The sequence below is a fragment of the Propithecus coquereli genome, unplaced genomic scaffold (genome assembly GCF_000956105.1).
Source record: "Propithecus coquereli isolate 6110/MARCELLA unplaced genomic scaffold, Pcoq_1.0 Scaffold341, whole genome shotgun sequence".
NCBI classification, from domain to species: Eukaryota; Metazoa; Chordata; class Mammalia; order Primates; family Indriidae; genus Propithecus; species Propithecus coquereli.
In genome coordinates, this window is record NW_012149075.1 from 2,889,713 (window position 1) to 2,900,907 (window position 11,195).

General features: G+C 46.0%; 1 protein-coding gene across 1 annotated transcript in view; it reads left to right on the forward strand.

Annotated features, from left to right (window-relative positions):
• Window positions 1-5,743: 5,743 nt before the first annotated feature.
• CLIC4 (chloride intracellular channel 4) overlaps window positions 5,744-11,195 on the forward strand; it is a 130,587-nt gene continuing 125,135 nt past the window's right edge. The window contains exon 1 of the mRNA XM_012650910.1: window positions 5,744-6,085. Coding sequence (XP_012506364.1) covers window positions 6,014-6,085 — 72 coding nt within the window. The 5' untranslated portion in view covers window positions 5,744-6,013. The remainder of the gene's footprint in view (window positions 6,086-11,195) is intronic.

The following is an 11,195-nucleotide window of genomic DNA, read 5'->3' on the forward strand; positions in this document are numbered from 1 at the left end:
AGACAGAGTCTCACTCTCATGCCTGGACTAGAGTGCCATGGTGTCAGTCTAGCGTACAGCAACCCCAAACTCCTGGGCTCAAGCGATCCTCCTGCCTCAGCCTCCCGGGTAGCTGGGACTATAGGCATGCGCCACCATGCCTGGCTAATTTTTTCTATTTTTAGTTGTTTGGCTAATTTCTTTCTATTTTTAGTAGAGACGGGATCTTGCTCTTGCTCAGGCTGGTGTCGAACTCCTGAGCTCAAACAATTCTCCTGCCTCGGCCTCCCAGAGTGCTAGGATTACAGGCGTGAGCCACCATGCCTGGCCAGTTAACCTTAATTTACTGTAACTTTTTTACTGTATGAACTTTTAAATTTTTAAAAAACTTTTTGACTCTTATAGTAACACAGTCTAAAACACAAACACATTGTACAACTGTACAAAAAATCTTCTCTTTCTTTTTTTTTTTTTGAGACAGAGTCTTACTGTGTTGCCCAGGCTAGAGTGCCGTGGCGTCAGCCTAGCTCACATCTCCTGGTCTCAAGCGATCCTCCTGCATCAGCCTCCCTAGTAGAGGGGACTACAGAGGTGTGCCACCATGCCCAGCTAAATTTTTGTTTCTATTTTTAGTTGCCAGCTAATTTTTTTCTATTTTTTTAGTAGAGACGGGGTCTTGCTCTTGCTCAGGCTGGTCTTGAACTCCTGAGCTCAAGCAATCCTCCTGCCTCAGCCTCCCAGAGTGCTAGGATTACAGGCATGAGCCACTGCACCTGGCCAAGAAGATTTTGACATGAATAGTAATGCAGGTTGAGTATCCTGTACTAAAAATACTTGGGACTAAAAGTGTTCCGGATTTTGGATTTTTTTGGGTTTTGGAATATTCTTGGGGATGGAACCCAAGTCTAAATACAAAATTCATTTACGTTTCATATACACCTTATACATGTAGCCTGAAGGTAATTTTATATAATATCTTTAATAATTTTGTTCGTGAAATAAAGTTTGTGTTAAGAACTTGTGTAGAATTTTCCACTTGCGCTCAAAAATTTTTGGATTTTAGAGCATTTCCAATTTTGGGGTTTCAGATTAGGGATGGTCAACCTGTAATAGCTAACACATTAAATGCTAATTATTAAATGCTTTATATGGATTATCTCATTTAATCCTCACAATGACTGCTCAAGTTAGGTTCTGTTCTTGAGTCATCCCCACTTGTCTCCGGTTTTGCTTTCTGCTGCTTCAGTTACCTGTGGTCAACCATGGTCTGGAAGTAGCAACGAAAAATTCCACCATTTATTAGTTTTAGATTGTGAGCCATTCTGAGGAGTGTGATGAAATCTCACGCCATCCTGCTCCATCCTGCCTGGGATGTGAACCTTCTGTTTGTCCATCATCTCCAAGATTTCTATGCCACCTGCCCCTTCGTCACTTAGAAGCCCTCTTGGTTATCCTCCTGGTTATCAGATCACCTGTCATGGTGTCACAGTGCTTGTGTTCAAGTCACCCTTATTTTACTCAATTGTTCTATTTTACTAGTCATTAATTTCTTACCGTGCCTAATTTCTAATTTTTAAATTTATTTTTAGAGACAGCGTCTCTGTCACTCAGGCTGGAGTGCAGTGACTTGATCATAGGTCACTGTAACCTTGAATTCCTGGGCTCAAGTGATCCTCCTTCCTCTTGCCTCAGCCTCCTGAGTAGCTAGGACTACAGGTGTGTACCACCAAGCCCGGATAATTAAAAAAAAATTTTTTTTTTTTAGAGATGGGGGTCTCACTATGTTTCCCAAGCTGGTCTTGAAATCCTGGCCTCAAACAGTCCTTCCACACTGGCCTCCCAAAATGCTGGGATTACAGGTGTGAGCTACTGCTAATTTATAAACTAAACTTGATCATAGGTATGTATGTATAGGAAAAAACATAGTATATATGGAGTTCAGTACTAGCCATGGTTTCATGCATCCACTGGGGGTCTTGGAATGTATTTCCCTTGGATAAGGGACTGTATCTCTCATGGATAATACATGGACTATTGTATTTCCTATTATAGTGGTGAGGAAACTTACTTGGGTTGAATAACTTGCCCAAGCTGGGCATCAGGCAGTTTGTTAGGGAGGCCCACACTAGGAACTGCAATACCACCCTTAGGTGATGTAGAATCCAGACTAACGCTGCGGAGTGGTAAGAGGAAAGAGGGATAACGCCCCTCTGCATGGTGCACAGAAGCTTCTTAAAGTTGGGGGATATTTGAGTTGGGCCTTGAAGGATGGGTAGGAGCCTACCTTTCCCTACACTCGCTTAGTATATAGTATAGTGAAGAGGAACACAGGCTCCTGGACAGCCATGGGTTCACATTCCAGTTCCACCATCTTCCCAATGGAATGACTTGTGGTAAGTTGTCCTCTGACCATTAGTTTCCTAATTTGTAAAATGGGAACAATGAAAATTATACCTTGAAACATCATGACGAATAAATATGATTGCATATGAAAGTACCCAGTTAGGTGTCTGACACGCAGCATGGGAGCTCAGTGCCTGGTCGATAATATGGACAGATGGGTATAATAGCAATAGTTAGCACCTGCAGAGTGCTTAACATTTCAAGCACTTAACACCGATTAACTTATCAACGATCCTATTAGATAGGTACTCATTTTAGACCCATTTTACAGATGAGACACTGAAGCACAGAAAGGTTAAATACGTTATTCTGAGCTAGTAAATGACAGAGACAGGATTGGAACCCAGGCAGTACGGCCCCAGAGTCGATGTGTGTAGCACCTCACTCTACCTCTGAAACCGCAGAAAGTGGGGCTGAGACAATAAGCAAGCAGCACCTCAGAGTCAGAGGCAGGAGGAGGGAAGTGAGTCATCAGGGGAGGATCGCTGGAGGGGCCATCTTGTTCTTTGGAAAATCCGATGCCTTGTGAAGTGACAGTCACCAGCACAAACCACCTGGCTTCTGGCTTCTCAGACTGGGAGAACAGGATGGTCCAAAGGGTACGCCAGGGATACATGAAACCATAGCGCAAACAAGTTGTGGTCACTCACTCTGTAAGTTTTTACTGTGTACCATGAGCTGTTCTATGAGCCTGGAATATAGCCATGAACGAAACCAAACTAAAATCCCTGCCCTCCTGGAGTTTATGTTCTAGTCAGGGGTGCGGGGAGATAGACAATCAGCAGATAAATAAACAGATATATAGAAGAGGGTGGGACAAGTGTTATGGAGAGAAAGTGGAGGGAGGAGTGAGAAACTCCTTGTGATGTTGCATAGGGTGGTATGTGGGGTGTGCTCTCTGAGAAGGTGACATTTGAGCAAAGACCTGAAAGAAGCAAGGGAGTGGGAGTTTTAGGAATTCTGGGGGTAATATGTTCCAGAGAGGGAGAAGAGCAAGTGCAAAGGCCCTGAGGCAACAGTGTGCTTGGCAGATTCAAAGAATAGCAAGGAGGCTGGTGTGGCTGGGGTGGAGAGCAAAGGGGAGAGCAGTAGGAGATGAGGTCAGAGGGGCGTGTGCTGGAGAAGGGCACATCTCCACCCATCTTCAAGATTTCTCTGTGTGTTATAAAAACAAACATGAGGAAAGAATGCAAAATAGGCACACATTTCAAAGTGCTTATGGAACCTCCCCTGCGCAGACATCCTCTTTCCCTTTCTCCCTCTCCCCAGTCTGTCTCTGTCTATCCATGTGAGCCTCATGGGGGTGGAAATTGGCAGACCATAGGCGTGACTGTGACCAGGTTTCTGGGTCGAGCCTCTGCCTGGGGTCTTACTGGTGGTCAGGAGAGGTCTTGGAAATCATCACCATCTCAGGCCTCTGTGGAGGAGAATGCCACTGGCTTCCTCCAGGCTAAGATCTGTGTTTAGTCAATGAATCCTAAAGAAACTGCTCCTTCTTCCAGGCCCGGGTCATCTCCATACCCTGGTGCTCTGAGTTCGGGTGGGGCCTGCACCAGACACTCACCGCAGGGAATATTTGCTGACCCAAACGGAATGTGATAAACGCTCAGGTACTTTGAGGTTCTGCTGGATGGTTTTTTGGCTTGGATCCGCTTTGAACTGGTTCATCATTTTGGTTCCTTTTCGGGTAGAGGGGAGGGGGAGGCTGGAAGGAAACTTTGGTTCAGTTCATGCTTCTGTGAAAAATTAACATTGGGTTCAGTTCAGAGTCCAGTCAGTCATTTCAGTTTTTTTAGTTCAAGTCTCCATCTAAGGGGGAGCCTCCTAGCACGTATTTATTTTCAATAAACCAGCTAGGCACAGAGAGAGTTGACTATAATGCCATTCTAGCCTGCAGGGGTGGCAGGGACAGAACAAGTCCCAGTGCAGATAACAGCCACACTGACAGAGCAGGACAAGCACCAGTAATTAGGCCCACCCCCTTCTGGATAATGAAACCGAGGATTAGGGATTTTAAGGACATTGCAGTGTCAGGATTTGAACTTAAACAATCCTACTCCAGAGCATGTGTTCCTAACCACTGGGGTATGCTGTCTCTTTAACAGGGTCCCTATGAGAAAACCCCGGCAACTTGCTTTGGGCTGGCAGAGGAAGAAGTTGCAGGTTTCACTGTATTTCATGTGTACATTCAATATGTTCAAACATTCTGATACATGCTATGCACTAAGGATGTGGAGATAAACCTGCCATGTCTGGACCTTTCGGAACGCACTATTCACCCTAACCTGGGAAGTGTGGAGGAGTAGCTGTGAGTCAAGTGTTACTGAAAGACAAAAGAGGGCACAAGTAACTGTTTCCAGAGAGGTGAAATTTGCCCCAGGCATTCAACAACAGCAAAGCAGGAACAGGTACTTTCCACGTGCCTAGCCAAGGAATCATAGCCCCTGCGCTTGGGGGCTTAAAATCTAGTGCAGTTTATCTGGTTTCGGAACCATCTATTTCAGAATTCTGCTGGTGCTTGTTAAAACGGGGATTTCTCTCTTCCCCAGAGAAATCTGGGAATTGCATAAAGCAGGACTGTGGCAAACAGGTGATTCTAATGCACACTCAAGTTTGCCAGCTGAGAGGGGGAAAGGAATCGGTCCAGGTAGGGGGAACAACATGGATAATGGCTTGGGAGTCCTTAGTAGCCTTCCGGCACTGGGGTTGCAGTTCAAGACTATAAGCTCTGGGAGGAGAAGGATCTTGTCAAATTGTTTATCGCCCAGGTCCTAACTCAAAGGCTGGAACACAATAGGGCCTTATAAATATTTGTGAATATGCTGGCCCCCAAGATTGAAAAGACCTGGAGAGTCGAAAGGAAAAACGAAGTCGGAGGCAGAAGAAAAAGGTGTTCCTAAGGCGATGAAAACTTTCTGCGAAGTTGTCCTGGAAAAAACAGCTCCGCGTAACACAGGGAGCTGGGAGGTGGCCGCTGCGGGACAGGGCGATGAGTCCTGGGGGATCCAGCGCGGGAGGAGGCAGGAGGCGCCTCTTTGCCTCCCCAGGCCGGCCGAGGCATGAGGTCACCTGGCACAGTACCAGCAGCAGCTGTGGAGGACGCGCCGGCGCTGCAGAGGGAGGCAGTGTCAGGCTCGGGCCCCTGGGGAATTTCCCTCCGCCCCCTCGGGAGGCGTGCCTAGGAGTCCCGCCCGCCAGAACCTGAGCTTTGTACCTCCCCACCAAGGCCACGCCCCGAGACTAGGCCACGCCCCGTCAGCTGCTTTGGAATGCCGCTGTGGTCCCTCCGCCGGCGCCGGAGAGATTGCTCCGCCTTCTCCGCCCTAGGCCACGCCCCTGAGCTCCGGCCACATCGTTCTCCCTGGAGAGTCCCGAGACGCCGAACCTTGGCTCCGCCCACCGTCCGAGGCCCCGCCCCAGGCGCCCCGCCCAGCGGTTTGAAGCGGCACGGGCTGCGGCCGCCTCAGAGTCGCGCGCGGGGCGTGGGGCAGTGCTGAGGAGACTCGGTCGCGGCAGCTCGACGCCGGACTGTCCAGCGAGCGCAGCGCGGCGAGAGCCCGCAGCCAGAGCAGCCCCAGAGCAAAAGCAGCAGTCGCCGCCGTCCGCGGAGCCCAGCCCAGCCGAGCCGGCCATGGCGTTGTCGATGCCACTGAACGGGCTGAAGGAGGAGGACAAAGAGCCCCTCATCGAGCTCTTCGTCAAGGTGAGCGCTCGCCTCGCGGTCCCACCCAGCCGAGCCCCCAGCGCCCGCCGGGCCGCGGGGGGCGGTGTCCCGGGGCTTCCCCGAAGCGCCCCCGCGCGGCGTCCGCACCCGGGTCTGCGGGGAGAGCTGCGGGCTCCAGCGCCCCCAGCCCATTGTCTCGGGGCCACCCGCGCCTTCCCGCCTCCGAGGGCCCGTCGAGGGGGACGGGTGGAGACCCTGGCCTCAGAAAGCTCCAGAACGGGGCAGCGGCCACCGTCTCCGGCGGCGCGGGGCCCGCGTGCGGGTGGTCCGGAGAGCCCGCGGGGTGGGACGAGCCTCCCACGCCTGCGGCTCCTAGCCCGGGGCGCGCGGGAGTCCTGTCACCCACCCCCACCCCGGCGCCCGGCCCCACCCCTCAGCCCTCGGGGCCGCCCCAGCCGGGGAGCCTCGAGCCAGTCGTCAGATGATAACCCAACTTCTTTGAACGCTTTTTAAAGAGCATTTGCTCCCCGTCAGTATGAAACTGAAAGTTTAATGTTTGATGAAATCTTAAAAAATTTACAAAAGAGCAGCCGCTCCTGGACCATGGGAAAAGACCGAGATTCCCAACTTGAGTTTTCCTGTCTTGGGTATTTACCACCATCTGGTTTTCTTGTTTCTCAAGCGCGGAGTGCTTTGTATGATGCAACATTTTGGCTTCTCCCCTCGGTGTTACTGCCTGGGAAGGACTGTGTGTGCCCTTTTGTTTTGAAAGGAGTTGATCAGGGAAAGAATGCATAACTTGCTTGGGTTTTAAAGGGTTGATTTTTCCTTGTCTCTCTAGCTTTTGTGTCCTGGAACTACCTTATTTGCTTACAAATACTACCACCCCTAACCTTTTCCTTTTTTCTTTAATATTTTTCAGTTTAGCAGGGGAGAGCGAGTAGAAGTTAAAAACATCTGGATCCAGCTACTTCCCTCAAGACTTATTTAAAATCTTTGAGATTCTCTCAGCCACTTAACTTAAAAAGCCAGGCTCATTCAGAGCTAGGCAACATCCTGGAACCCTAACAGGAATGTAGAACTATTTTGTTCTTTTTTTTTTTCCCCCTGAGTTTTTATTTTAAAGAAAGGAAGACATCGAAGGGTGTGTTTAAGAGTTGAAGAGAAGAAATTATCGGCAAATGATTAAACAATGTTTGTTTTAGGATTTTCTTTCAATTTTGAGTTTTAGAAACATTTTCGTCCAGGAAACTGAAACAGCAGACAGGTATAGAACTCCCAGAATAGCAAAGTGTCTAAGTGCTTTAGGTGGCAGATATGATATTGTACTTTGAGGTGCAGAGAATGCAGGAAGGAACCTGAAATAAGAAAGGAAAAGAGAAGGCGGAGGTGGGGAAGTGGAAAGCAATATGGAGAAGGGAAAAGGCTGGGTCAGAAATCAGTAAAAAAATTTTTACTGAACTAGGAATAAGAAGGAATTTCCATAACCTTAAAAAAAGTATATCCACTAATCTAAAAGACATGATACTTTAATGGTGAAACTTTAGAAGCAGTATTAAACTTAGCATCAGATAAGCATACTATCAGTATGGCTTCTAGTCAGCATTGTATTGGAGGACCTAAGCAATATAGTAAGACAAGAAAAATGAAGTATAAGAATTAAAAAGGAAGAGATCAATGCTTAGTGCTCTGCTTGCTATTAATTTAATCTTTCAGTTAGAAGGAGAGGAGTGTGCTGCACTATTTCCCAAACTTGGGTCACTCGCAAACCCCTTCCCAGTTTTCCGTATTGTGAACCACTTGAAATCATCCTGCTTACCACTAGCTGTAAGCCTTTCTCACTGGGCTTGGCAGCAGAGAGCCAGGGTTCAAGTCACGGTCTGTACCCAAGCTGGGTTACCTTGGGCAAATTGTTTTCCCTCTTTAAATCTTATTTTCCTCATTTGTGAAATGAGAGGCGAAACGTTTTCGCCCTGTGATTCAACATTTGTACTGATATAGGTCAGGTTAGTTGTTCGAAAGGAAAAAAAGGGACCGGTAAAATGTGGTAAAGGATATTCTTGATTTCTTCTTAAAACTTACGTGTGGGAAATGCAAATGGGGGAAAATACCCTTGTAAATATAGTTATTTTGAAAGCAGTGAGGGGGCAGAGGCTGTGGTTGTCCAGAGTGATGTGTTAAACACTGTTAATTATTCTGCCAAAAAGTATCTGAGTTGGTAGCAGAAAACTATTTATACTTGCACATAGCATGTATAGAAATTTAAAATTTGGTGGTGGTGCTAGGGGGCATGCAGAGGGGTGTGATGGGGTATTGAGCCTACCTGTCAAGGGCTGAGCTTTAAATTGAAGAGAAATAGACTAGGAACTTCTCAAATAGTGTGACTGGACTCACAGCTACATTTCCTTTCTTGTGAGTATTGTCTGCTCCTGAGCCCAGTGACTCCATCATCTGTGTAACAGCACTTTCCCATTGTTGCTTTTTTATCCCAATATCTAGAGGATAGGATACCCTCCCAGTAGTAAGAAAGGTTTACAAAGGCAGACATCCCCAACAGTGGAGATGCTTTCTTGCCCACACTGCGGGGCCTGGTGGGTGTATATATTTCCAGTTTGGAACCACCAGCCAATAGGATAAAGTTCAGACCCTTTAGCAAAGGCATATAAGGTCCCTTATAATCTGACCACTGCCTGGATTTCTTCCAATTTGTCCATTTACTAGTTGTGTGTCCCAAGACACATCACTTAAACCTCTCTGTGCCACATCTGTACAGTTCGGATATTAATAGACTAACCTTATGGGAATAAATAAATTAAAAATGTGGTATGCACTAATCTTAGAACAGTGTCTACTTAGAATACTGTAAACAAATAAATACTAGTTCCATATCATTTTGTATGTAAATGTTCATATGCAGATCTCCCCTGGGTCTATTTATTGTTCGGAGGGCCTGCAGCTTAAGAGGGTACCAAATGTTTGAAATGAGATTTTAGAACATATTATTGTCAATGAATATGTCTACCATGCTTTGGAATTGCAGACCACCTGCGGAGATCCTGGTGCTTTGAGTGTCAAACCTTGGTGCTTCATTCTGTTTTCTCTAGCCTCAAGACTCCAAAACCCCATGTGATTTTATCTCCTCACCTCTTTTTTTCTCCATTATTTAATACTTCTAATCTTTTCATGTATCTACCATATTTTCCACCACTGTTTCTTCTTGGCTAAATTTGGGGAACCAAGATTTGTTTGGGTAAAACTAAATACTAACTTTTGAACCACAAAATGAGAGAATTTGAGAAGAGACTGGATTTTTAGATTTTTCTTTTGCTTGTATAAACCCTTGCAATTAGATGTGATTCACTCCCACCCCTACCCTCCAGGTGGCTTTGATGTAATGGTGGTATTTCTGATCTCAGTTTAGGAAGTAATCCCTTTGTGGAGTTTCATTTTTTGGACTGGGATATAAACTTGGTGTACCATTATGAATTGGGACAGTTCATAATTTTTAATAAAGTTTTAAAACCTAACCTTGGTTTTTGTTAGTACATACATTTTCCTACCCTTTCAGTCTGCCTACACTTCCCTATTTTTCAGATTGCTGTCTTTTCAACAATTTCCCAGTGGTACACTGTCAGCAAATAGTCACTAACCTGCTGGGATTGGAGCCGTGGTTGTAAAAAGTTAATCTGGTGCAGGGTGGCATAACACATAAGAATAACTGTTTCTTTTAAGATATTTGACAAGGGTTTCCAATGTGCGTGGACCCTGGAGCCAGACTGCTTGACTTGAATCTGGTGGCTTCTAGTAATATGTCAGGCAAGTTTCTTAAGCTCTCAGTACTTTGGTTTCCTGACTTTCAATATCAGGATAATAGTAATAATAACCGTAATTTCATAAGGTTTCTGAGGGGATTAAAACTGGTAATCTGTATTTATTAGGATAGTTTAAGCTGTTAAAATAAGTAATCTCCAAACAATGGTTCAAATAAATTAGAAGTTTATTTCTTTCTTGGCAGTCTAAGAGGATATTTTAGATGTGGAGGTGGCTTTCCTCAGAGTCATTTACAGACCAAGGCTCTTTCCATCTTACTTGTCCAGTAACCCCTAGAGCATTATCCTCTTCTGAGTTGTCAAAGCCAACTGCTGATGGGTCCTGCTTGCAGCCAGTGGGAGGTGGAGAATATGGAGGAGTCACATCTTAAGTGCCCTAGCCCAGAAGTCCTACTTTTCATTTCTTGTCACATTCTGTTGGAGAGAACTTAATCACATGGTGTCATCTAACTGCAAGGGAGGCTGGCAAATGTGTTCTAGCCATATGTGCTGTGTAAAGCGTTAGGAAGAATGCTTGACACAGGGTAAACACCTGTTTTTGTTGTTTTGTTTTTGTTGTTGATAATATTATATTAAATGTAGGCTTCATTAATAGGATTCAGGGGTTTCTGTAAGTCCTTGAAATTACATAAAAAATTCTAGGTGAGTCTTTTTTCTAGGAATTCCTAACCCAAGAGTTAAGAACCACTGTTCTAAAACAAGTAAATGGTGGAATTCTGAGCATCAAGAATAATTCATGTATGCAAGGTATAAAAAGAAGGGGTTGGGCTAGATGATCTTTTAGGTCTGCAGTCCCCAACCCCTGACCCGTGGTCCAGTACTGGACCATAGCCTATTAGGAACTGGGACGCACAGCAGGAGGTGAGTGGTGGGTGAGCAAGCAAAGCTTCATATATATTTATAGCTGTTCCCATTTGCTGGCTTCACTGCCTGAGCTCCGCCTCCTGTCAGATCATTGGTGACATTAGATTCTCATACGAGTGCAAACCCTACTGTAAACCGCACATGAAAGGGATCTAGGTTATGCACTCCTATGAGAATCTAATGCTTTATGATCTGAGGTGGAGCTGAGGCGGTGATGCTAGGGCTGGGGAGTGGCTGCAAATACAGATTATCATTAGCAGGGAGGTTTGACTGCACGATAAATGTGCTTGAATCATCCCACAACCACCCCGTCCATGGAAAAATTGTCTTCCATGAAACTGGTCCCTGGTGCTGAAAAGGTTGGAGACTGATGCTTTAGGTCACTTCCAGTTCTGATTAACTGTGACTTAAAGAATTTACTGGCAGGCTGGATGCAGTGGCTCACGCCTGTAATC